At 37.6% G+C, this 25,120-nt stretch overlaps 1 protein-coding gene across 2 annotated transcripts in view; it reads right to left on the reverse strand.

Annotated features, from left to right (window-relative positions):
- The window catches only part of ATP2A2 (ATPase sarcoplasmic/endoplasmic reticulum Ca2+ transporting 2), a 43,285-nt gene that overhangs the window by 14,164 nt on the left and 4,001 nt on the right, over positions 1–25,120 (reverse strand). For both annotated transcript variants that reach the window (XR_011729761.1, XM_071763572.1), the window contains exons 5-10: positions 19,114–19,218; positions 17,255–17,393; positions 7,795–7,875; positions 6,505–6,590; positions 5,617–6,081; positions 2,887–2,975 (exon numbers count right to left, since the gene is read on the reverse strand). Coding sequence is in view for 1 of the 2 variants with exons in the window: in XM_071763572.1 (XP_071619673.1) it covers positions 2,887–2,975; positions 5,617–6,081; positions 6,505–6,590; positions 7,795–7,875; positions 17,255–17,393; positions 19,114–19,218 (965 nt within the window). In the remaining variant the exon portion in view is untranslated. The remainder of the gene's footprint in view (positions 1–2,886; positions 2,976–5,616; positions 6,082–6,504; positions 6,591–7,794; positions 7,876–17,254; positions 17,394–19,113; positions 19,219–25,120) is intronic.

The following is a 25,120-nucleotide window of genomic DNA, read 5'->3' on the forward strand; positions in this document are numbered from 1 at the left end:
TAGAATATGCACAGGACTTGGAGGGGACTTCCAAGTGGGAGAGGAATATTCTTGGATACTTTTGGAATTCAGCTTCCTTACTGCATATCCTGCAGATTTACTGCCATGCATGAAATGGATGCACTGGGCAGGCACAAAAGCAGATTTGGCCTCTAACTTCTTAAAAATTCATCTGCATTGTATCTGAAAGTCCTAGACCAATGAAAAGCCAAGTCATTTCACAACACAAATGCCACTGGAAAATACTCTTTTCTAATAGTCATATGCACTTAGCATATCTGAAGTCCTTAAAAAGAGGGAATGTCCATTTTCCTGAAGAAATGCACCATTTATACATCACAAACAAGCAACTTCTTCAGTTTCACATCAGAAAATAGTAAAATTAATTCCATTTTCTGGAACATTAGCATACTCCTAGGGTAAGCATAGAAGAACCAAGACACTATTCAGTACTGTCATCTCCCCCATTACCAAAATTAGTAAGACATAACTCATAACACTTTTCATTAAAGCTCTCAAGGAGAGGCAAAAAAGGTCTGGTGGTAGAAAGATGTGGATCACTACTCCACAAGAATTCATAACACAGACTATGACATGTGCTCTTATGTAAGCTTTAGTTCAGTCTCTTGTAGTACTGCAAACAAATTCCAGTGTTGTATAACACAGCATGTGAACAAAATATTATCTTAAAAAAAATCTAGCATGTTTTTAAAGTTTCATTTTGCACATAATTCTACAGCCATAAGCACTGGCTTTAAACTCTTAACTCTTTTAGACTTCCCAGCAGCTCTGTCACTTTGTCTATCACTTCATTTTTTTCCCCACCTGTTCTGAACTTGAAACCTAACATACCTGAATATTCATAACTTGTTATACCAGTCTGAATATTTTTCTTTGCCTGTGTGTTCCTTATCAACACTTTTCTGAAGAATGACAAATGCACACACCAAGTTGCTGGGGTCAGTTCTGGAGAGAAGTTTGTTTGGGGTTGTTTTTTTTTTTTCCTTAAAACTTCATTTTTAGGTAATGGAAAAGCTTGAACTCGAAGGTCAAATGCAATCTTCAAGTTTTTGGTGCAGTTTTTTATTATTGTTAGTTTTAAACTCTCAGTTTGCAAGTGAGCAGACACATGTAATGAGACTTGACAGAACTACTCCAAACTGTTTGATAACCTCCTACTATCCCAGGGAAACAAATCAGTACAAAGCTTTAGGTTTTCAGTGAGCAAAATTTGCATTTTCATAGTCTGAGTGCATCTTAGGGAAAAGTTATGTATCAAATACTGTAAGAATTGAGTGAAAAAACACTGATTATTGCAAAAAAACTTATAAAAAAAGGTTATAAAATAGAGTAAGCTGGTGATACAGCTGTGGAAGACAACAGTGCCTGGCTCATTATCTAGAGTAGGTCCTGCTCTGGGGCAGTGCAATGGGGGTATTGCCTCTTTATGTCCCCAAACTTGGTTTTCAGTCAATCTCCAATCCAAGGTGAAACCAGTCACCTTCCTTAAAATCCTTACAAAGCCACTGGTTATAAAAAGCTGTCCATAAATGCAGAAATAAATCAGCACTAAAGGTTTGAGAATTTAGCTATTTGTTTCCTCATGTTCCAATAACAGCCTTTCTGTGGCAATTTCCCTTTCACAGAATGTTCTTTCCATACGTGAATGCAGCACAATAAACACACTTGTTCACATCTCCCCAATTTCAGCAGGTAAAAATAGAACATTAATATACATTTACGACTCTTATTATACTCAACATATGTCACCACATTCTATTTTATTATTTTGTTTATCTAGAGCTCTTTCAAGACCAGCTGAAGCATAACAGATACTTTACAAGATCTAGAATGTCACCTTGCCTAAGTAAATGTTATCTCCTGAAATGAAAGCTCTTGACAGCAATTAGCTTTGAAACAAAAGAAAATTGGGAAATCAAGATTTCCAGCTGCTGAGAACACCATGATCTTCACTGCTGTGAAAATTAAACAGAGATAATCACTACTGAGATCTGTGGAAACTGCATGGACTTAGAGGCATGTGAAACTCCACAAGAAGTTGTTTACAATAACATCACACATAGCAGGATTCTATTCTGCAAGTAAAACTGGAGTGGTATAATTAAAAACACATGAAAGACTGGCCAAGTAGAAGGCCCTGTAACAATCCAGTAAGAAGAGGCTCTGCTTCTAGAGGCAAAACCCTTGAAATGACTAAAGCTGTCAAGATAAACCACCCATATCCCATTAGTAAAGATGTGAAACTGATGAAGCAAACAAAACATTATTCCCTTCCTGAAGCAGTGGGTTTAACACCAGGGGCTGAGACAAATACACAATGTAGAGATGTACCCAAATAAACTATTGAGGGAAGGGGACAGATATTTTACAGTAAATTTAAGAATTGCCTTCAACATATTCATAAGATGCTTTGGAAAAAAAATCCTCCTACCTTCTCTGAGGCAGGGAAACTGTAAACATTGAGTTCACAGGTTAACAGAGGCTCTCTGTTCAGATTCATGAAGGTTTTTTTCAAATAAAAAAGTAAACCTCATTCTGAAGCACTGGGAAAGATAATCTCAGTCCAGTAAGACTCCAGTAAAATAAATCCTCTCAACCTACCCCTAATTTACTTTCAGATTACCAAAGGAACACTGCAATACTGGGGACTGTATTAGGTAGGTTTCACGAAGGTTTACTTTTCCAGACTTTAACTTCCTTTTCCTGTTTAATTACTTTCCCCCCCAGCCCTTCAGTGTGAATTCTCACAGGTTGAGCTTTTATTTCTGCACAATCACTATTGAACATTACACGCATCACTTTTCAAGCCTAAAGGAATAGTCAATGCATCAAGAGACAAATATTTAACTTCAACAGAACACTTACACTTCTCCCATGGGAGCGTATGTTGAACCAGTTACAGTAAATTCATTCAGAGAACAGCTATCTCCTTCTACTCTGTCCAGGATAAACATCTGAAAGTAGAGTTAGAGGGATTTTACTACCTTTAGAACAGTAAGTAATGCAAGAGGTTTAAACAGACTTTAAGCAAGCAGGTACAAGAGGCAAGTGCAGGCTGAATAAACAGACAAAACCAGGTGCCACCCTGCACTTGGATCCCATGGATGTTTCAACACCTCCCTGTGCTGAAGTACAAAGTACAGAAAACTGCACTGCTGCTTTACAGTTCTAATTGGAAAGCTGAATTGGGATACAAGACCATCAAAGAGCTGAAAACCACAGAAATCATGGACATTTAACTTCAGCTGTTAAAACCACTCACACATCCACTTGACAACCCTGGTTATACCCAAGCTCTTCCTAAGCTTCAGGCTTGGGAATTAATTCTCATGTGTATGTTGAAAGAGGAGTTCCAATCAAAAGCAGCATAGGAAAAACTGACAATGCTTGCCCAAGTCAACATAAAAACACCTACACATAGAAGCTTCTGGATTTAAAAGGTGAGGTTTTAGACAAGAGTCAGACTGTGACCAATTTCCCCCTAACACCAGACACCAAGGGAAAGTGTTCCCTGTCCTGGTCTCCTACTTGTAAGTCACTTCATTACCCATTAAAAACATTCAGCCAGCCCAAGTGCCCTTCAAGCACAGGCTGAAATGTTGTTTTCAAGTAAAGATCACAATGTGAAGGATGCAGTTGTACCCCGTAAGACTGCAGCTCAGTCTTTGTTTCCTTTTGAGGAGACACACAGGCAGAACTACACCTGGGAAAATGGAGATAAACAGTGCCTGAAGCCATCATACTTCTACAATGAGCTGCTGAAATGGTAGTAAAGAATAAAATAATTTCTCACTAATTAATAATATAGCTTAATGAAACCTCTCACCTCTTAGTTAGCATAAGGCATTTTGCCATACCACGTTTTAGCAATGTCTTACTTCCCCCTCATTGTGCTGCCTTAGGTTTTAGGTGAGTATCTCCACAAAATACAGCCCATAATTAGGTGTTCTGTAACTGATCTGCATTAATGACTGGAGACACCACTTTCTTCAAAGTGATTTCAAAAAGCTACACAAGATGATAAATTAAGAGCCATAAGGCAGAGTAAATGCAATTTCAGAGGGAGATATGACAGAAAGACATTAAACAATCTCTCAAGTCTCCTAAGCAGTATCATTGCTGACTGAAAAAAGGGTTTCTTTGGACACTCAGGAGTTACTGCTTAGAAGGAAACTAATACTACAAGTGGAATTACTGTTGTAAACCTGTCTTGTTAAAAAGCTAAGCAATCTCTCTACTTAGTGTGAAACCAAGAATAAGCATATTGTTTACATGTATTAGGCTTTTGCTAGTTTGCAAAATCTTGCAATTAAGGTTATTCTGTAGCTGTCAGAGGTTAACAGGGAACCCAGTTGTACAGCACAAGATCTAAAACATTTAGCCCTCTAAATCTAAGGGGTAGAGCATTGAGGTTTTAAATAAACACAACTTAAATGATGAGTTAACCAGGAAGCATTCTGCTTTTGGCATCTGCATGATGAATAAAATCCCTGCAAAGACTAGGGCAGTTATGCAACTCTGCTGCAAGTAACCTTCTCTGGAATACTGATGAGCAGCTGCTTTGTGTCTCTTAGGTATAAATACTATGATACTTAAGGAAGTAGAACAAGTCAACCAGCAATTAGAAAGAAAAAGCCATCAATCACATGAGAATGAAGTACTTTGGGCTTACAAACTTTTGCCACTGGTGTGCAGTGCTCAACACTTGCACATTTGGAATTCTAACCCAACATAACTCCAAACATTCAATGTCAGAGTTGCTATGCCACCAAACATCCACAGTTAATAAACAAAAGAGCTTAATGTTTTCTCTATGAAATTTCCTACACAGAATATCAAGTATCTGGGAAGCACAGAGAACTTGCAACTGAACATACACTGGTTAACTGAGTAGTCCTAAATAAATCAACACTAGAAAGACCACTGAGGAGAAGCACATAACCTAACATTACTTAAAAATATGCTATACATTGAAGATGAAGATGTGACAGGGTCAGCAGCACCTCCAAATCACCAGTTTAATCATGCAATATTGCACATTGGAAACACTCCAGTGATCTACATCAGACCAGTAAGAGATATTGAAGATAAGGTAGCTAAATAATGGTAGAACCACTCAGTAATGAAAATAATTTAACTATCCCAGTTACTGTAGTACATCTTCTACCTTTTCCTCATTGCTAAATTTCTCCACCATTGTCATCTTGCTAAACTCAAGGTTTAAGTGTTTACCCACCTCCTGCTTCTACAGTGTAACCTTTCTGAAACAGGGGATAAATCATATTAAGTAATTACCAGGAGCCCTAATGGCTTACAAGCAAGCCAATGGCAAGCTGCTTGCAAACAACTTGCTCTTCCATCACTGTGGGTACAGCTATTTTTGGCTATGACTAAATAAGGGAAGAGATAAAAACTTGAAACACTACACAGTGGAAAACTGAATTAAAAGTGGGAGCTTATCTTAGGAAAATAAAGCAAGATTTTGATGATATGAGAACCAAAAGACTCGCAATCAAAAGAATTCAAGCAATGCTGACTATTCAAACAGAATGTCAGAAGACAAAAAGAGAAATATCAAAAGCCAGCTCAACATACCCTGCAGACTGACATCTGATTGGTGGTCAGGGTACCAGTCTTGTCAGAACAAATAACTGAGGTACAACCCAAGGTTTCCACAGAGGGGAGACTTCTAACAATAGCATTCTTCTTGGCCATTCTACGGGTTCCAAGAGCCAAGCAGGTGGTAATGACAGCAGGCAGACCCTCCGGAATAGCAGCAACAGCAAGAGCAACAGCTATTTTAAAGTAATAGATAGCACCTCGGATCCAGGAGCCACCATGAACAGGATCATTGAAGTGACCAATGTTTATTATCCAAACAGCAATGCAGATAAGAGAGATGACTTTAGACAGCTGCTCTCCAAACTCATCCAGTTTCTGCTGCAGTGGGGTTCTCTCTTGTTCCGTAGCCACCATCTCATCACGAATTTTGCCGATTTCGGTGTTCACTCCTGTTGCAATAACCACTCCCATAGCTTTCCCAGCAGCAATATTAGTACCCTGGTGTAAGTAAAGGGAGGAGAAAATTGGTAGTTAATCTATAAAGAGGTGTGGGTAGTGGGTTTTTAATTTTTCTTTTAACTTAAAAAAAAACCAACAACCTAGGATACAGAAAAAGGTGAAGAAGAAGAAAATTCCATTCCTGCTTAACCTGGAAGAGGATAATCCAGTGTAGAGTTTCTGCTTATAGAATGGGCTCCAAATGAGTCATTATTGATTTAGTGCAAGCAGTATAGTGAAACTCAGCTGCTGAGTAAGCAGTGTGTATTTCAACTGGAATCTTAAGTGCATTTTTCCTTTTTTTTTTTTATAAAAGAGAATTGTCATTTTGTTATCTGAAAATGTTTCTCTTTTTTTATTATCTTTCGTTCACCAATTTCAGTGTTATTTTATAAAAACTTTGCAAATTCCAAAACAACTTACAGAAAAAAGCATGTTCTTCTTGTCTTGGTTTACAGCACGAGGATCAGGCACAGGGTCAGTGTGCTTAATAACAGACACAGATTCACCTAAAATGAAGACAATAAACCAAAATATATTAATTTCTATAACAATGTCACACAGGTATAGAAAGGTTTCTTTTCTATGGGAGAAGATTTCATAAGATGGTAACTCTGTGATTGAAGCTCACCTTTCATAAGCTCAAGAAAGCCAAAGCTTCCTATTTTTAAAAGCCTTATTAAGTAGCATTCTAGACTTCAGCCCTACTTTATCAGTTAGATACTTGAGCATCAGCTTGAAATAGGCTGAGAAAAGGTTTCTTTAAAATAACATAAATTATCATTTCAACAAAGGCAAGGCATTATTCCCTTTACATACACTTCCAGTGACTTCTTTTACTTAGCATTTCCTCCTGCTAATGCAAGCTTGAGCAGTTCTGTGCTATTCAGGATTTGCACTGAGAAACTCTGGGCCTCTTTCAAGACAGATTTGAGGATCAAAAATGCATTTCTTTTAAACAGTAAAGTATTCATAACTCAGGGCTAGTTAACATTAATTTATGCTACCAAAGCAGGCTGTCAGATCTTCATGTTCCAGCTGACAGAAAACTGTTATACCATGCTTGGTTGCTTCCTAGCCTCTTTCCTATATTCAGAAGTACTGCTACTTTGTTTTGTTTTCAACAATTCTGAAAAGTGTTCTAAATATAGCTCCTGTACTTGAGAGCTGGTACCAGAAAGCACATGAATATGTGTGCACAGAATTTCAGCAAATAAGGCTTTAGTATACTGAGTCTTTAGTAACAGCACTTTAAAAGCTGCCTGTTATTTCTAAACTTATTCCCTCTTGTGAGAAAAACCAGTAACTATTACAGAAGATACTTAGCAAGTTTTCCAGACTTTCATATGTGAGCAGTGACAGGATGTCCCAGCCTAGAGACTGCATAAACTAGAATAGAAATTCTTAATTTTTTATTTTAGTTTCCCACAAGTTACTAGTGTTTGTCTCTTGGGATGGGGGGAGGAGGAGAAAGACCAAAAAAGCATTATAAATCTCAGTAAGAACGTTCACCCCACTGAAAGGAACACAAAGCCAATGCCACTGCAATGCATTCAGCCACTCCAAGAGTTAATTGATCAGAAATTTACTGCAGCTGAACACAACATAGTACTTGATGAGCTGCAGGCTTATTTCTAATGGATGATTCTAACCAAATGGTGAAAGGGCACTTCAATTATCTACATAATTATCCAAAATTCACATAAATTATACCTGTGAGAATCGACTGATCTACCCTCAGGGTTGTAGATTTGATAGATGTAAGTCTTATATCAGCAGGAACCTTATCTCCAACTACAAAAAAATGAACAAGACAAAGTTAGAATTTTGTTGTTTTAAGATACTTCTAGCCAAGGGTAGTATTACCTCTATCAGCCAGGAAAATGATTTTCCAGTAACTGTTCAAATGACTAAAATTACCAGCAGCTTATTACTGCTTTTGTGGTTTGCAGTACTCCAATTTTCAGAGTATCCAATATATCTCAGCAATTTAGCTTTGCCTTCAAGATCTCTCCCCCTACCTAACCTCAAAGACAGAAGCTGTAAATCACTGGATTGTTTTTCTAATCACATGACTACCACTTGACAGCAAAAAGAAAACATTCCCAAGAGAAAGATACAAATTTCAGAATATGTATTCATAAACAACCAAACCCCATAGCTAAGGTGAACCAACTTTCCTCTTGAGAACAACTGCCCTGGGAAGTTTTCTGGTTGTTTTCTCTATGCCCAAAGTCAGTCTTCTGCTCTCCAAGGATCAGAATGTTAACCATGTTTGTGTATTTAATTAGAAACTAAAAGTAGTTGTACTTTTCTTTGGCACCAACTGGGAGCATAACATGCTTCTGCAAATCTGCTCTTTTCATGTTATACTTTCAATTTTGTTTCAGAGTTGGAAATTAATTTCAGATCACAGTCTAGATTTATTTTTCAGCAGTGCTACTCTATGAAGTACACCACAACTCATAAACCAATTAAAATTTTCAACAGTGGAGGGGAAAAGGCACCCCAACCAAACCAAAAAGCCTTTTATTACCAAGTGTTTTAAGTCACCAAGGCAGCAGAGGATGCAATCTAAGAGTCCACTCCTAAAGACAGCAGATTAGTGAAGTCAGCAGCCAGAGCTCTGCAGCCAGTTCAGCTCCAGCTCCTCTTTTATCCCAGAATTATTTCTTCCACCTTCCTCCTCTCTCGTATCTATCTTTTCCTAGTTTTTAAGAAAAGAACTAAAGCTCCACCATTTTGTGACTGCTGCAAATAAATGGCTGCATTCAAATTTAACTTGCTAAAGCATATTAATGTGTGACATTACTCACTCATCCAGGGGGTGTCTACATTCTGCATGTCAATATTGCTAATGAAAGCATAGAATAAAACAATCCTGATGTTGTTCAGCACTGCAAGGATTCAAGTGTCAACTTCCTTTTTATTATCAAATAATGCAAAGAAGGAAGGGAAAGTAACTAGCCAAAAAAAAAAAAAGCTGATCTCAGGAGATGGACTCTATGTCCCTGCAGTAAAATTAAAAGAAGCTGCAATTCCTGCAGGAACTGCTTATGCAACTGGCAGCAATAATGCACATTAACAAATAACACCATGAGAAACTCCACAGTGGGGTTACAGCCTCACAACATACAACCACTCACACAGAAAACTATGGAACAAAATGCTGACAAGGAGAATGAGGTGCTACTTCAAACAACAGGTAAACTTGCACCATGTGATTTTTATTTTTTTAATTTTTTTTAAAAGGTCAAAGAAACCCCCGACCATTGAAATCAGCAGCAGATTGTGTAGTTCTGCTTGTAGATCAAATAAATAGCCACAAATTCCCTTTATCATTATAGCATGTGAAAACTTATTTAAGCCACAATGCCCTTGGAGCAGCAAGAGAAAATAGCATTAGACAAATGGTGACCTAGGCCAAAAATGGGAAAACTATTCAATATGCCCTCCTGATGTCATGAGGAGGTTTATATGCAGACACAGAATAGCAGCTGGTTTTCAGATAGCACAGAACAGGCTGATACCTCAATGCAATGTGGCCTAATGCCTGTCAGTCTGCAGACATTTTCAAAGTATTTAAGCAGCTGGAAAACTACAGCCAGCTCAAATACACCACCACATTTGACAATTCTGTTAAAGACTTATCACTCCATAGCACTACAAAAAAAAAAAAAAACCCCAAAACAAGCTGCTAAAAATAATTTTAACATATTGAAGTAGCTGGACAGAATCTATGTCAAAGTTTAGGAGTAATTTTCCAACCTACTTCTTTTGAACAGCTCTAAGTTGGCCAAACTCAAATACAGTTTTTGCAAGATCTGAAGTCTTAGGAGAGAACCCTTTTCTAGTAGACTGATATTTCAAAAACTTCCTCATTTCCATGAAAACTACTACTATCATTATCAGTTGCCTGAGACACTAGGACTGAAGTGTTACATTTATTATGATACTGCAGCTTTCCAAGTTTATCTCAACAATTTAAGAGAAGACACATTATTCATTCACCAGCATCTCCCTTTGAGAAGGCTGTAGTGAAATATTCAAGGAATTTCCAATAGGCAGGAAAGCTGTACATCAGGGTCAACTGCAGCACTATTTTAAGCAGCTTTGCAAAATAACTTTGACAGCAAGTCATTTATAGTCTTGAATACACTTTCATGAGCATAACTGAAACTGAATATAGATAGGAAACCATCCTCTGACAGAGAGGAACCCACAGGAAATTTTTAGTGAGCACTCTATGCAGATCTCCTCTACAAGTAAGTAGATGGCTTTCTTCTACCTAATTGAACAACAGAAAGAAATTGGGTTTTTTGGTGTGCTTTTTCAATTCAATTACTACATACCCAGTAAAAGCTCTTACTGAAGGCTTGAAATGCAAGAAATTAAAGTGAATACATATTTGCATGACTCAATACAGAGCTGCTAAATGGATATAATCCCACAGTCTTACAGCTAAAATAACAAAGTCAGTTGCAGAAGTGTTTTCATCCAGTGTTATAACCAAAAGTTTTTAATCCTTAATAGTCACTTGGTTTCTACAACAGCTCAGAAGAAATCAAATAAGCTGCCTTCCAAACTGCCAAGATACATCTCCTTACAGCAGTTTAGCCAAATACTTAACTACTGATTAAAACAGCTCTTCTGACTATAAAACTGACTGCTTCTTGGAAGAGCAAGAGCAGGATTTGGTTCAAATCAGTACAGCTTTATTCATAGAATCCTTTTATTCATGCACAGAAGACTCTCTTAGAATTTTAATACAGCACACAATAAGGGAATCTATTTAAAACCAACCTGGCTCCTGTAAAGGCAATCCAGCATGAGCACTGCCTGTTTCAATCTGCAAAGTTACCTTGAAAAACATCATGCAAGTCTCCAAAATAAATTCAAATACAGAATACATTAAACAATGTGTTAGTCCCTGTTTAATACTTGGTGTTTACCACGTTGTAGACTGAAATGATCAACTCACTACCTAGGTATTTCATTTGAGCACTGAAACCTCTTTTACTTTACCTGTGTCCAAGATAGCAATAATACCAAATATTTTAACTTCAGAATCCTGTCAGCATATGATATGAGACACTCACCAGGAGACCTCTACAGCCAAAATGCACCATTATTGTCTTGCAATCTCATTAGTCTGTGGTTTAAGCAGCCCAGGAAAACGGGCAGAAGTGAAGGGGCAAATATTCTATCAACAATAAAGCAGGAGGGACAATGAACTATTAAATCTGTGTGGATTTCAGTCCCTGGTGTATTTCTAGCTACATCTGGGTATTGACAAAGAACTTGAGACTACAACATGACTACACTTTCAAGTCTCTGATGATATTCTGCATCTTCTAATCAAAACTGTTGGTGATGATAGGCTCAGAAAGCAGTATTAACTTGACCTGAAAAGGCCAGTTCTCTATTACAGAGTTCTCAAAACAAAACTACTACTTTAAATGTGTACTTTGAACACCTTTATCAGCTCTGCTCACTGCCTCTGATCCCTCCCACAACTGAAGATTTGCTACGAGAGGATTTACAGACAGGTGCATTATGAAGAGAACAAAGTTTTGCTTCTTTTTTTTTTTTTTAATAAAAGTGTTACAGGAACAATTCATTTTCTTAGCAAAGAAAGTGATGTTTGCAAAAAGGACAATATGAGGATCCCAGTAAATAATGTAATTTCTCCTGTAAAAGTCAGAATGACTGTTCATATACAACACGTACCTAACACTTTCTTTTTTATGTTTATCATTAACCAAAGCCACTGTTGACCTAAAACTGCTATCAGTGAGCTGGGGTTGGAACCAGACTTTTGCAAAAGATTATCAGTGCAGTTCTTTACTATTCTGTCACTGTTGTCTGATTCTGTAATTTATTTTTTTAGAAAGGTTTTGAAGAACTGGGATATGATTTCAACATATGGTCTAACAATTTACAAGCACAAACAACAGTTCCTGACAAGGAATAAAAACATTCCCAAAACAGCTCCCACAATAAATCAAACAGGAAAGTTTAACATTGTGTTGTTTACCCCCTTTGAAGTGCCCTAACAGAATAAGGTTCAAATTTCCTAATGAGACCTTTAGCCTATAAAAAAGTCAGTTACCTCAAAGTTCCTTTTCTTGTCCAAAAATAAGTTCTTATCCTCTATATTTAGGACACACCACTGTGTGAATATTTCCTAATACCTGAGGGAAGTGAAACTTCCTACATGAGGTATGGGTTTCACCTCAAGGTTTAAGAACTGAGTAGGCTTAAAATAACACTGATGGGATGCTACACACTTGGATCAACCAGAACTGAGTCTTGTTTCTGCTAGGGGACAGACACAGATAAAACTTGCACCATTTGCTTCCATTCAGAAGCAAAGTTGTTACAGCAACATTGCTTTTAATATTAAACTTCCCTAACACAAGCTCAGCTTAGCTCTTCTACCCCCCTTGCATGCATACAATCCAGTCTTTCTTTTTGGTTTGATTTCCTTAGACCATCAGAAACTTAAACCTGTTGCTATAGAACAAGAATTAAGTATTTAACACTTCCTGAACAGAGTATAATAAAATGCTACAAAAAATCAGAAGCTCTACAAAACAGGAAGATTATTAAGTCCATCTACACCTTTATATGTGGCCAAGAGGGTCAAACTGTCAAAATTAGAAGAGTAACTATGAAATATATTTTAAATCTGAGTTTCCACTCCAAGCCAGTAAGCTTGATTTACTTTCCAGCAAGATGAATTTTACAGTAGCATTCAGTTTTAACCATATTAATAAAGGAACATTTTCTTTTACTGCCAAGATGACAGATCAATGCATTTGAGCATGCTCATTCTTTGCATTTAGGATGCTACAGATTAGATGATAATTCATGAAATCCTCTTCTGTATCATACACTGTTCTGCCTTCTGGACAGACAAAATATCCAGAGTGTTCTGTGCAGTGTATGCAGAAGTGTGATTATCCTAACCTAAGAACTGCTAGAGGCAGAAATTATAAAAAAATTCAGACAACACACTTAAATGTAATGCATTCTTATCAATGAAAACAAAAAATACAGAAAAAGCTTAGTTTCCAGGACCAAAATACACCATGATGTAACTGAGAGTTATATTGAGAAAAATGTATATATTGTATTAAGTGATACATACAACTTAAATTGTTCCTATTTCATCTCTGCTCCTTCCCTAAAAACAGAGTAAGGGTCACTCTCTCTGAAGAGGGCACCAGAACATTAAATAAGATGTGCAATGGACACAGCCTATAAACCTGCACTTACACTGATTAAAAACTAGACAAATTAAGGTATCTATTTATATCACTGTCTTCTAGATAGAAAACTCCTGTGATCAGGCTATAAAAATATCTAAAATCAGAAAGAACAAACTGGCAAGCCAAGCTTCAATTTCTGCCAGATCAGGTAAATTCACCTTAAGAATCTTCCTTCCTAATCTTCATCCCCAAATTTATCTTCCCTTAACTACAAGGCATTTAGGTTTTAGGAAGAGTCTTAAAGTGCTCTGCAGTTAGAATTAGAAGCCTCAGAAGGTAGTTCTTGCATACTTTATGCCAGGTATAAACTTAAAACAGCCTCCTGGATGGCTTCTTATTTAATAAGCACCAACTTCTGGGAACTCTGCTTGGATTTTTAAGCTGTTGAGTACTTACAGATGTAATCATGGATGACAAGAACCATCATTCAGCACTTCAGGGGAAAAAAGGAACCACTGTAACTCCAGTTCCGTCACTTACAGATTGCAACAAATGAGCATTCATTTATTAAATTACAGAAAGATACCCTGTATCTAAAACAGAACATTACAGACAGGAAAATACAACTGAAGTGAGCAAAGTTCCAATCTATTACAAATATGCTTCTTCAGAAATAAATGATTTTCAACTGATTTATCCCAATTTCTGAGCCTGCATTCCATAGGAAACTCCTAAGAACTGAGGTCGTGCTGCTTCAAGTCTCTCCAAGATGTTACTTGAACCAAGGCAAACAAAACTCAACTAAAACAAGGATGCATGCACACTGAAGCTCAAAGGACACATAGAACAGCAGGTTATCTGCCACATGAGGGATAATCTAATTCAAGTTAATTCATATTTACTGCAAGGTAAACACCAACCAGCATCCATCTCCTCTGTTGACAGAGCAATTAAAGAAAATATCTTCCAAAAGCTTTATTTCAAAAGACCACAAGGCAGAATTAAGAGTCTACTCAGTGAACAGTCAAAACTACAGCCTAAGAATCCAGAATAAAAAGTAACAGTAAACCAATAAATTCAAAACTACTGAAAATACCAAGTGATTTTGGAAATGGCTCAATGCTACTTATTTCTCAGGCACTTCTTGTAACATAAAGAGGTAAATGTTTACCCTCTCTTCCTCCAGACTGCAATGCCAATCTATCAATTCCTACAGAGTTCTGTGTCAGACCCACAAATGGCTACTTAAATAAACAAAGCTGTTATAGCATGAAATACAACTATTTTGTAATGGAAGACCAGTAGAAAGTTGCTCAAAATTAGGTATCAGCATAGGGGAGAAACCATCACCTGGTTATTTATGCCACTGGGTTCAGAGATATTTGCCTGGACACACAAATGTCATTGGCACTTTGCCTAGAATTCCATACCCAGATATGTATCCTAGTATGAAGTGCTTTGTCACTTCCCTACATGGTCATTTTTTTGCAAACACCATGTCAAAGGCCATCACAGTGCTCCTACACTTGAGGCACAGGCATGCACAAAGTCTCTCTCACCTCCAGGTCTTGACACTAACACTGGTACATGGTGTATTGCTCTTCTCCACTTGTTCAGTAGCTTCTCCAAATCTGATTACAATTCCAATTTCCTCACTATCTACAAGTTAGAATCCATTGTTTTGGAATCAGATGTCACATTACACTGCAGAGCTTATGGGTTTATAGATATTCATGAGTTACACTTCAGTTAACTCCACCTGAAGCTGCAGTTGATTTTATTTGCCAGAAGAAAAATAAATGTTTAAAGACTACCTTGAGACTCTGACCCACCAGTTTGAGTACTATAAACAGCATGAGCTTCTACAGTCAGCAAGCTAGACCACCTACTTTAAAGGGCAATCATAAAAGTTGGATAATTTGTTTCTCTGCATGGTAACCCTAGTTTTGAAGTTTGTCCTTTATAAAAACAAAGTATCAGTTCCATATCACTGTTCCACAAGAAAGTTTTAAAATAATGCAAAAGTAACCCCATGAAAGAAGAGGACACCCTGTTTGTTAAAGACAGCCTAGAGTTACAGGTATGCCAGTTCATTACTTTACTTCAGATGCCTTTCAAAGGCATTCCTCAGGGCACAAGGAATTTATTTTATTGATACTGACAAAATACAGCAAGATAAGGAAAAGCCCACATAGCCCCCAAATGTTTCCCATGCAACTCTGAATTTTCATTGCACAGAAAGAGAGCTAATACTGCCTCTTCTGAAATAATCAAAAGTTTCTGTGCTCTAGACACCCGGCAGAGCAGCAAAATTTTCCCTTAGTGAGATAGCCCCAAACCAGTGAAAAATACAGTCATCAACTTGCAATTCTACCAACACTGCTTTTAAGTACCAAAAAAACACAACCCCAGTGTATTCCCATGATATAAACTGCTTTCAAAACTACCATTCTATTGCTGACACTTAAAAACCTGATAAAGATTTAGACTAGACATCTACTGAGGAACCTGTAATTTACACAGTTCTGTTTGCCTCAGGAAGACACAAAAAAATCTCAGCTGCCTAAACAAAATCTCATTGTAGAACTGATGTGACTGTTCAGTGCAGTGAGTCAAAGCAGCAGAGTGACAAGGTATCATAATTCACCCCTTATTTCTGCTATCAGCACTTTGTCTCTCCTTGTTCTCCACCAACAGAAAGCAGCTTCAGCTTCCATGAGATTCACACTCTGAATTATCCTGCCCAGGGCTGCTGTAGCTGAATCATCCTATGCACAAAACAGAGGCTAAAGACAGGGATCATTAAATACTGAAGTTTCTCAAGGAAGGAAAGCTGGGCAGCCAGCCAACACCAACTTCATTTTGAGTGCATACTCTCTCCGCATGCTAATTAAAATAGGAAGAGAGTCAAGTTTAGGGGTATATATTTATCTCCTCTTGAGATGGCTACCACTTCTAAAAGCAAAGTGACACTAGTAGGAAAAAAAAAAAGTTTGATGTACACCCTGAATTGTTCCCAAAGGAATAATCACTCAGTTAACAGTTGATAATAGCCTACAAAATATGAGTATGCAGTCACTCCTGACACTTAATGAGAACCACCTCGTTTTATCTGGGAAGGAACTGGATAAATTAAAGTCACTGACAAGTCCAGTTTGGAGAAAGTTATTGGTATGGCATTATCACCAAAATGAAGAAGTTTTAGCTGTAAATACGTGATACTTTCAGTTTTGGGTTCCTTCCAAATAGAGATACATCTTCTAGGACAAATCTAAGTGATTAGAAAGCTTTTCAGACTGGTTCTTAAATTTGTACACAGGAGAAATACACAGCTCTGTAGTCTGAGCTGTGGTCTGCTGTACAGCAACAGGCAAAAGCAGCAAAAAATTATGAAAGAATAGAAAACAATGATGTCACATGCCAGTCATGCTAGCTGAAAGGTCAGAGAAGACATTTGTAGAGAAAAATTGAAAGGCACTGCTACTACAAGTGAAAGAGATGGAAAAAAACTTCAGATGAAATTATCTTTCCTTAGATAAAGCACAGCATGTGACTGAAAAAAAAAAATCTCTGCATTCCAGAACCTAAGTAAACTGAACACATTTAAAAGAAAGAGTATTTTGTGATAGAAAACAGTCAAGTTACAAGAGACTCTGAAACCAGACTTTAGAATGTAAAGCTTTAGAGTCATGACAAGTGTTAAAACCTCTACTCCAATTAAGATACTTTGCTTTTAGACCTACCAATTAAACTAAGAGACAATTTGAAAAACAATACCCTCAGTGCAAAGGCACATTTAAAGTAATTACAGATGAACAGCAGCAAGATTGTTGGTAAGTGAAGCATATACTTAAGCATCTTTGAAAACTCTCCCCGGGGCCTCAAATCATTAAGATAGGGCCCCCACCACAATTTTATAATATACTAATTTGTGTATGTGCTATATAAATGAGTCTTACCTGCCACTTCCACAATATCACCAGGGACAATGTCTCTTGCTTTAATCCTCTGCACACTTTTTCGGTCCTGTCGATACACTTTGCCCATTTCTGGTTCATATTCTTTAAGAGCTTCAATAGCATTTTCAGCATTTCTCTCCTAAAAGACAGCAAAAATGTGCAATTTTCAAAGCCCTTGAAAAAAAATACGTATGTCAGATGCAATTTTTCAAATGCATTGTCACATGAATACAACTGACTCAGCTGAGCTACATTTATTAATAAGAAAATTACATGACCCCTCCCCTAATGAGGTTGCTGAATGGAAATAATTACAACATAATTCAGGTATTAGTGAACATTTAGAACCTAGAAGCTGTTTATTCAAATGCTGCAGCCTTTCCCATCAAGAATATTCTCTGAGCCTTGATACAAAGAGGTCAGACAGAGTTCTATGTAGCTTATTGATTCTTTTTGACATGAAATTTAAAAAGCACCAGGCAGAATTAAGGCCCATGGATACGGATCCCTTATCAGCTGGAGCAGCTTAGACTGACACTGGAGTGGACTAACACTGCCTTGGGTAGAAATCAAGCAAGGTGAAAGCAAGACAAAGCTCCAACAGCATTATTATCAACTTTGTTTCAGCAAATCAAAAAGTGAAATTAAAGCACACAGACAAGAAACTTCCTCAGTCTTTAAAAAGGTTACAAACTCAGATGAATCCCCACACAACTACCTTTTTATTTCCACTAACACTAGCACAATAGCTTCCTTATCTCAAGTACAGTTCTCTCAGCTAAGCACAACCAAAGATTGCTATCAACATCAAGATGTCAACTAGATAAAGGACAACTGTAAGAAACCAAGATCTTATCAGTACTCCTCCCCTAGGTCTTTGAGAAGTAGCTTATTTTCCATCTTCCAGACTATTGATAAGTACAAATGTCATATATTCCTGAGAGGTAAGGTTGCATATAGTTTTTAGAACATCTGCACTTCAAATACATCCCAGCCTTTCCAGGTAACAAGAACTTCCTCCTGCATCTGTCAAAGCAGAAACCTGATCCTCAGAAATTCAAAGGCTGAGGCACCAAGTACTTCCACATAATGTAGGTGAAAACCAGCACTACCAAAACACCCTTGAAGGACCATTGTTTACATGGCACAGCTCAGTGCCAGGCAGCACAAAGATACCAGAACAGACCTATAAAGCTTAATTAATACTAATCTCATATTGCATTTTCTGTGATTTCTGAGATTTTTATCAGGTAAATTCATTCTGCTCCTCAGCACAATAATGTTGATGTTGCTTTTCTGTAGATTAACTAAGAGTTAATATTAGGCAAAACCTCTAATGTTCAAAGGAAAGTTCCAAAAATCAAATGTTAGCTAAACAAAAATTTTCCTTCAAAAAAAATTATGAAAGAATTAAGCAATCTTTCTGTTCCCAGTCTGCTTGCAGTTATGGTAGACAATCTCATCAGCCCCTGAAGTACTACCAGTCAGCACCTTGGGAAAAGGGCACGTGAGAGGAAAGGTTGAGGAGGGCAGAGCTGAGGCAATGACTTAGTTACTCACATCTGGTACCTGTAGAAACAGATACATTTATGGGTGGGGACTCCATACTGTGTATTTTTTTCCATGCCCGTTCAAACAAGAGAATGAGTCATTTAATCTGTACAGCAATTCTGTTCCACAATTAAGATCCCTGCATGGAGACCCAACTGCTAAGATACGAAGTAACTGTGTCCCTTTTATGCCACCCTTTAAAAATACCACCTGACACTACACCAGACAGTCTTTCTTATTAAAAAACAAACAATAAAATAACAAAAAACCCACATTTTTGATTTGATGTTGTAAAAATATCTGCATACCTGCCACACTCCCACAATTGCATTGGCTACTAATATAAGTAAGATTACAAAAGGCTCTACAAATGCTGTGATTGTTTCTTCACCTTCTTCAAACCAGGCCAGGACCTGTAAAAGAACACAGTGATTTAAATTACTGATTTACACAGACACCTTGCAAACTTAAGACCCAGTAAATTTCAGCTTGAGGTTCAACTGCTAAGTCTTGAGCAATTTTTGAAACACCTCAATTTTCCAAGCTGTAGTTTTGTAGTTCATTAAAGAACTGACAACAAGCAATGGAAAAGGAGTAAAAGAATCTTAACTGAAGTAGTACAAAGATCATTTCCAAGGCTATTCTTCTTTTAAAGGAGCAAGCTATTTATGCAGGAAACACTTTGCTACTTTTGCTTAACAAATGAAAGCAGAAGTTGTGGCAGGGAAGTTTCTACAGAAATTTTCATTCCTGTCTAAAACAAGATGCAGAACAGTTAGTTTGACTACTTACAACACAGATTTTTCCAGAATCTGAATCTTAACCAAGTTAATTATCCTTTACCAATTACTTAAACACATAGACAAAAGCCACTTTACAAGTTTTTGATGAGCAGATCTGAAAAATAAGCACCTACTTATTTACATACAAATAGTCTCTTATTGGAGACTCCAAGTGCACTGTGGAGTTACATATGAAGTTGAATTCTGAGCTGAGTAGCTGATAAAAGTCAAAATAAATCTGGATTTTTACAAGTAAATCAACCTGTGGACTTGAATAGAAGGCTCCACATAGATTGAATGTAAATTAATTTACAGTTTCAGGCTTATGCCATTCACTTGACTTGAGTGGGTATTTGGTCAGGGCCTCTACAGAGTTCTGTAGCTACTGAAGAAAAGTCAAGCTAACATAACCAGAGAGGAAGAGCTTTTTCACCAACATGTTGAGCAACAGGAAGCTGAAAAGTGACAGTAAATAGGAACGTGTTGAGATAATTAGGGCTGGTAGTCAGGCAACAGCACTCTGAATCACTGTGAGACTGCAGTGAGCAAACCGTTACTGAACCAAGTGCCATAATTCCCCCAATATGCTGCTCACAGCTATTGCTCAATTGTCAAGCACTCCAAGACATTAAAAGGAAGGAGCAGCAGCATGAAAGCCTCAAGGAGAAAACAGACTGCCAAGCCAATTCAATGCAACAACAAATTTTATTACAGAAGGATAAACTTATAAGGTCCTGGTTATGATTAATCAAACTGAAACGTTCCACCTGGCAGAGCAGTGTTCTGAGGGTCTGTGTAATCCCTCTGGAGAAGAGGTTCAGTGTTTCTTCCCTCTTCCCACACCACTTATCTCCAGTCCCCAGTAGCAGCTTCTCCCAGTTGGCCTCCTAGAGCAGTCAAGAGTTGATGCTGTGAAGTCTTCACTCCACTCACCACCCCTTGGATCACAGAGTTTCTACTCTGCATCAGCCCTGCTGCCTCCAGTGGAGCTACAGAAATGGCTGATGCTAAGTTCCCAGTTTTCTTAGCACACACAAGGTCAGTGGTGCCATCAGAAAAGCTGCTTAGCATCTGTTTCTTCCCTCCCTTTCTTTATTGGAATTCTGTAGACACGTTTTTGCTTCCAACAAAGCAAGTAAATTCAATCATTTTCTGATGTTCTGAACAGAGCAGGTACCTATAAGGTTAACTGGAATAAAACATCTGCTTTACACAATCCAGAACATAATCTTTTCATACTGAAGACCATGTGTGCTGTTAAAATAACACTCAGAAAGCCTGCAACTTAAGGAAGCAAGGAAAGTAGCTACAAAGACAGCAAGATCCAAGTATGTCAAGGAGAATGAAAATTAAGTTTTCATGGGATGATTTCAATAAACCATTATCTCAAAAACAAACAAACAAAACCACAAACAAAACCCAAAAAGCAGATGAATTCAGATTAGAGATCTTGACAGTAAAGATGTGATGCTTCAGATCTTTGCTGATGCTTTTTTGACAAAAATTATTGATCTGTGACCACATTAAAATGAAGTGTCTAATTAAGCCTGGAAGCCAGTAACATAGATTTCTCCCAGGAAAGGTTTCCTCACAAATACTATCAGTGGAATGCTCTAACCTCTAGCTCTAAAATGTGGGTAAATATACACAAATACAGGAATTCTGAGTTCTTGATTTGCCCACAGATATATTAACACTCCATTTAGGACATCAGCAATACACAACACACACTGTTGTAACAGATCAGTTCCTGAAGTAAAAACAAAACCACATTAAAAAGAACAACAGAGAGAACATAGGACAGGGAAGACAATTATTTAACAATGTGAGTTTAGTAACAACAGATCATATGCCTGGTGGAGACTAGACAATTCTTGTCCAAGGCACTGAGTCCTTGTCAAAAAGTTTCCACTAACACAAGACCCTGGAGAAGTTTACAACAAGACATTTTTTTGAGTACAACTCAAAAGGGCCCCACCATATTTCAGCCCTAATCACTTTAAGACTCACATGTAGAACAGCTTAATTTCCAGGTCATTGATCTCCAATGTACTGTTCAGGAAGTAGAGTCAATAAGTAAAAGTTACCATGTATTTAAGAAGCTCAAAAGAACAGGGAAGAAAAAAAATAAGAGTGAGATAATTGCTAAAGAGAAATTCAAGTCTGAAAATATAAGTGAAATGAATAGAGCAAGACATAAAAGTCCCATATCAACAGGCAAGGTAAGCAGCTTAAAGGACAACTTTCATTCAGCATGTCTGCTTCAGGGCTGCTGCAGCTGTGGCTTGCAGAAGCCTGTTTTAATCAGAGCTTAATGGGATGGACCTGCAGGACACGAAACCAAAAAGTACACAATGACAGACAAACAGCACTTAGATTTTATGGTTGCTGTTAAAAAGGGGGCAGAGGTACAATTCAGAAGCCAGTCAGTGTTGAAGTGACTACTGATGAAAATAGATAGAACAGAAGGGTCCTTGCATCTTTTTTGCAGCTGTACAAATTAACTCTCTCTGTACTGACAGATGAGTTATGGAGGAAAGTTGTCTCAGGTGACTCTTTACCCTTAAGTAACAAAAAAATAGAATTAAAGAATGGAAGTCTCAAGATAGAATTCTGTTGCCCAGCAGGCTGTACCCGTTTACCATGAACAGAGGAAAAGCAAACAGCTTCTTGTCAGCAACCTAACAAGGTTTGTTTTTTCATTTTGACAATTTTGTTTGTTTTTCATTTTGACAATGGGAACTTCGAAGCAAGCTGGGAGAGTGGGATTTGATCCCAACAAAAAGAAGCCTTGGGCTAATTAAAACAGGTCATGTCAAGCTATGGACTACTTTTAAGAGAGCTTTCTTCTCAGAGGATACCGTGAACTAAGATTCAGTGTACTTTGGACAGAACATTGACTACTGCTCAGAAAACCCTCATTTGGTTTTTTTTCTTTTCAGTAAAGATCAGCTTAAATTTAAAGAGATGCAAACTATTTTAGTAGTCCTGATATTTGCTTCCTATCTGCCATACTGAAGACCAGGAAATACTAAAGAAAAAAACCCTCAATTTTAGTTCCATTATTCTGCAGAGATTTTTTTTCTTACTTGCTACCCAGGCAGGATGGGTGGAACCAAACCAGATCTTGATCATGCATACAAAGTTAACAATTTTACTGGGTTAGCAGAATGTAAGCACCTATCAGCTATACTACTCCATATTTCTAAAAATAAACATTCCTGTGCTTAGTGCAGTAATAAGGAAAAAAAAAAAAAGATGCATATTATCCACAGTATAATTTCTACAAGGTAAACTGGAATCACAATTACTTCTCACAGTTTTATCAGCCCTATTCATCAGGTGGTATCTTGGGTGCTATTGGGTAATCTGAGTGTAGCTAAAAACATGCCAGTGTAATGTTCTACAGCAATCCTTATCTCATGCCACATACTGGTTGACCTTAACAGGTACCTTTTGGGGTGATTTCAAGGCAAAGCCTGCAACATTTTTACTGGGACATCTTCCTCCAAGATAACTTTGCTCACTCTTTAACAAGGTTAAGCTCACACTAACTTACAGGCTACAACAGTAATCTCCAGACTAAATCATAATATATTGTTTTAATCTAAACAGGGATATCTGCTATCAGAAAACATTTCTAGAACATTCAGCTTAAGTATCAAATAAATGGGGGGGGAGGAGAAACATCTTATGATGCTGTATTAATACTTAAGTTTTTAGTAGAGTTATAGTCTACACTGCACCTTGTAGAAGAAAATTCAGTGTGATCCAAAGAAAAGAGCACACATCACTGTTCAAAGCATATATACTTTACCAAAGAATGACTTTACATCAGATGCACAGCTAACATCTTGCCATTTGTCAAAGTAATTTATACAGCAAAGAAAGCTGTTCTTTTATGTAAATATTGTAGATCTGAGTACATGCTACACAAATAACAAGAATTAAAAGCCATAGGTCATGGAAAATTAAACATCCTCTTATTTGCACCTAAAAGCCTGGCTACTAAGGCCAGTGAACCACTGAGATGCACTCTACAGGTTTACTTCTCCATAGGCTTCACAGATTCCACAGAAAGCTGAGTCAAGGTCCAAGCCTAGGACTATGTAGTCCACTTACTCACCATCAGAAATAATTTACATTGTTTCTCTTCAAAAGCCAAACTTAAGGCCACTAAAACTACTGACGGAAAAAGGATGTAAGAGTTAAAGCTGTTACTAACTAGGAGCTTCTATAGGGGCAGTTCTGACTCAGAATGTAGGACATAATATCTACAGCTAACAAGCAGGCAGCTTATGACCCCATACAATCAGCAAGGGTGTCACAGATTCAGCTGCTACTCTGAGTTATTTTACTGACACAGACCTGACAGGGAGCTGGAAGTAGAGGACACAAGAGGCACTCTGAACACAGAAGTTTATACTGCCTGCAAGCAGGGATGCTCCTGCACAAACATCTGCTTCAGATCTCAGGGTTAACCAGGGCTGTCTGGGTGCAGTCAGTCAGAACAGTCAGAATGTAACATGATTTATGATCACGACACAATCACCAGAAAAAGCTGCCACAAAACAGTAATCTATACAGCTCCAGATCCTCTCTTATACCCAAATCTTTTTTTTTTTTAAACTGATGATGCACAGCTGAAGAACACTGCTACACTGACTGCCCTAACAGCACCTACCCCTTTCCTGAAAGCACACGTCACATATCTGCTGCCAGCAGCACATAGTACCTACCCTGTGTGCTCATCAGAAAAAACAAATTCAAATTAGAATAAGTTTTCACTGATACATTTAAAACTCAGAAAGTCTTTAAAAAATTAAAGCAGTGCTATGTGTTCATGCCCAATTTCAACACTCAGGCCTGCCACTAGTAACTCAGACCCTCTTCCCACTCCTTGCCGTTCCAAGGAAACCACCTATTTAAGCATCTTGATGAAAATTCATTTTTAGACATACACTAGAAGACTTCAGTTGAAAGTTATTTCAAACAGGAGCAGTTATCCAACCTTACTTCTGTTGGTGTGCTATACAATGTCCTATTTTCTACTCAAGCACTACAGTTTACAGCCTATCAAACAATAAATCATAGTAACAGGCAACCCTTGAAGTGAGGAGCAGCACTTGACTAAGCTGCACAGTATGATTCTCTAGGATCTGACATTGCTCCCAAGAAAGCCAGAAGTCTTGACTCATTAAAGAGCTGCTCTCAATAGCATTACTCAACATCCAAAACCAACACAAATTTAGCTGACTCCATTTTATGTGTAATTATCCATCTCAAGATCTCTAAGGTACAGGGAGCTTTGCATGCCTTGCAACAGTATGCACTGAAAAACTGAATTTCTTAGGCTCATGAAAATATAATAGACACAATTAAGTTAAACTCTAGCATTAAGCTCTTCTATCAGAAGAATGACTTAGCATAATTTGTAATCTCAGCATTATCTATCACTATAGTTTCTAGTGTAAAATTGTCAAGTGTTCTCATGGAACAATTACTGTCCATAAGCTTAATGCAGTATATACTA

This window comes from Heliangelus exortis, chromosome 19 (genome assembly GCF_036169615.1).
Source record: "Heliangelus exortis chromosome 19, bHelExo1.hap1, whole genome shotgun sequence".
Classification (NCBI taxonomy): domain Eukaryota; kingdom Metazoa; phylum Chordata; class Aves; order Apodiformes; family Trochilidae; genus Heliangelus; species Heliangelus exortis.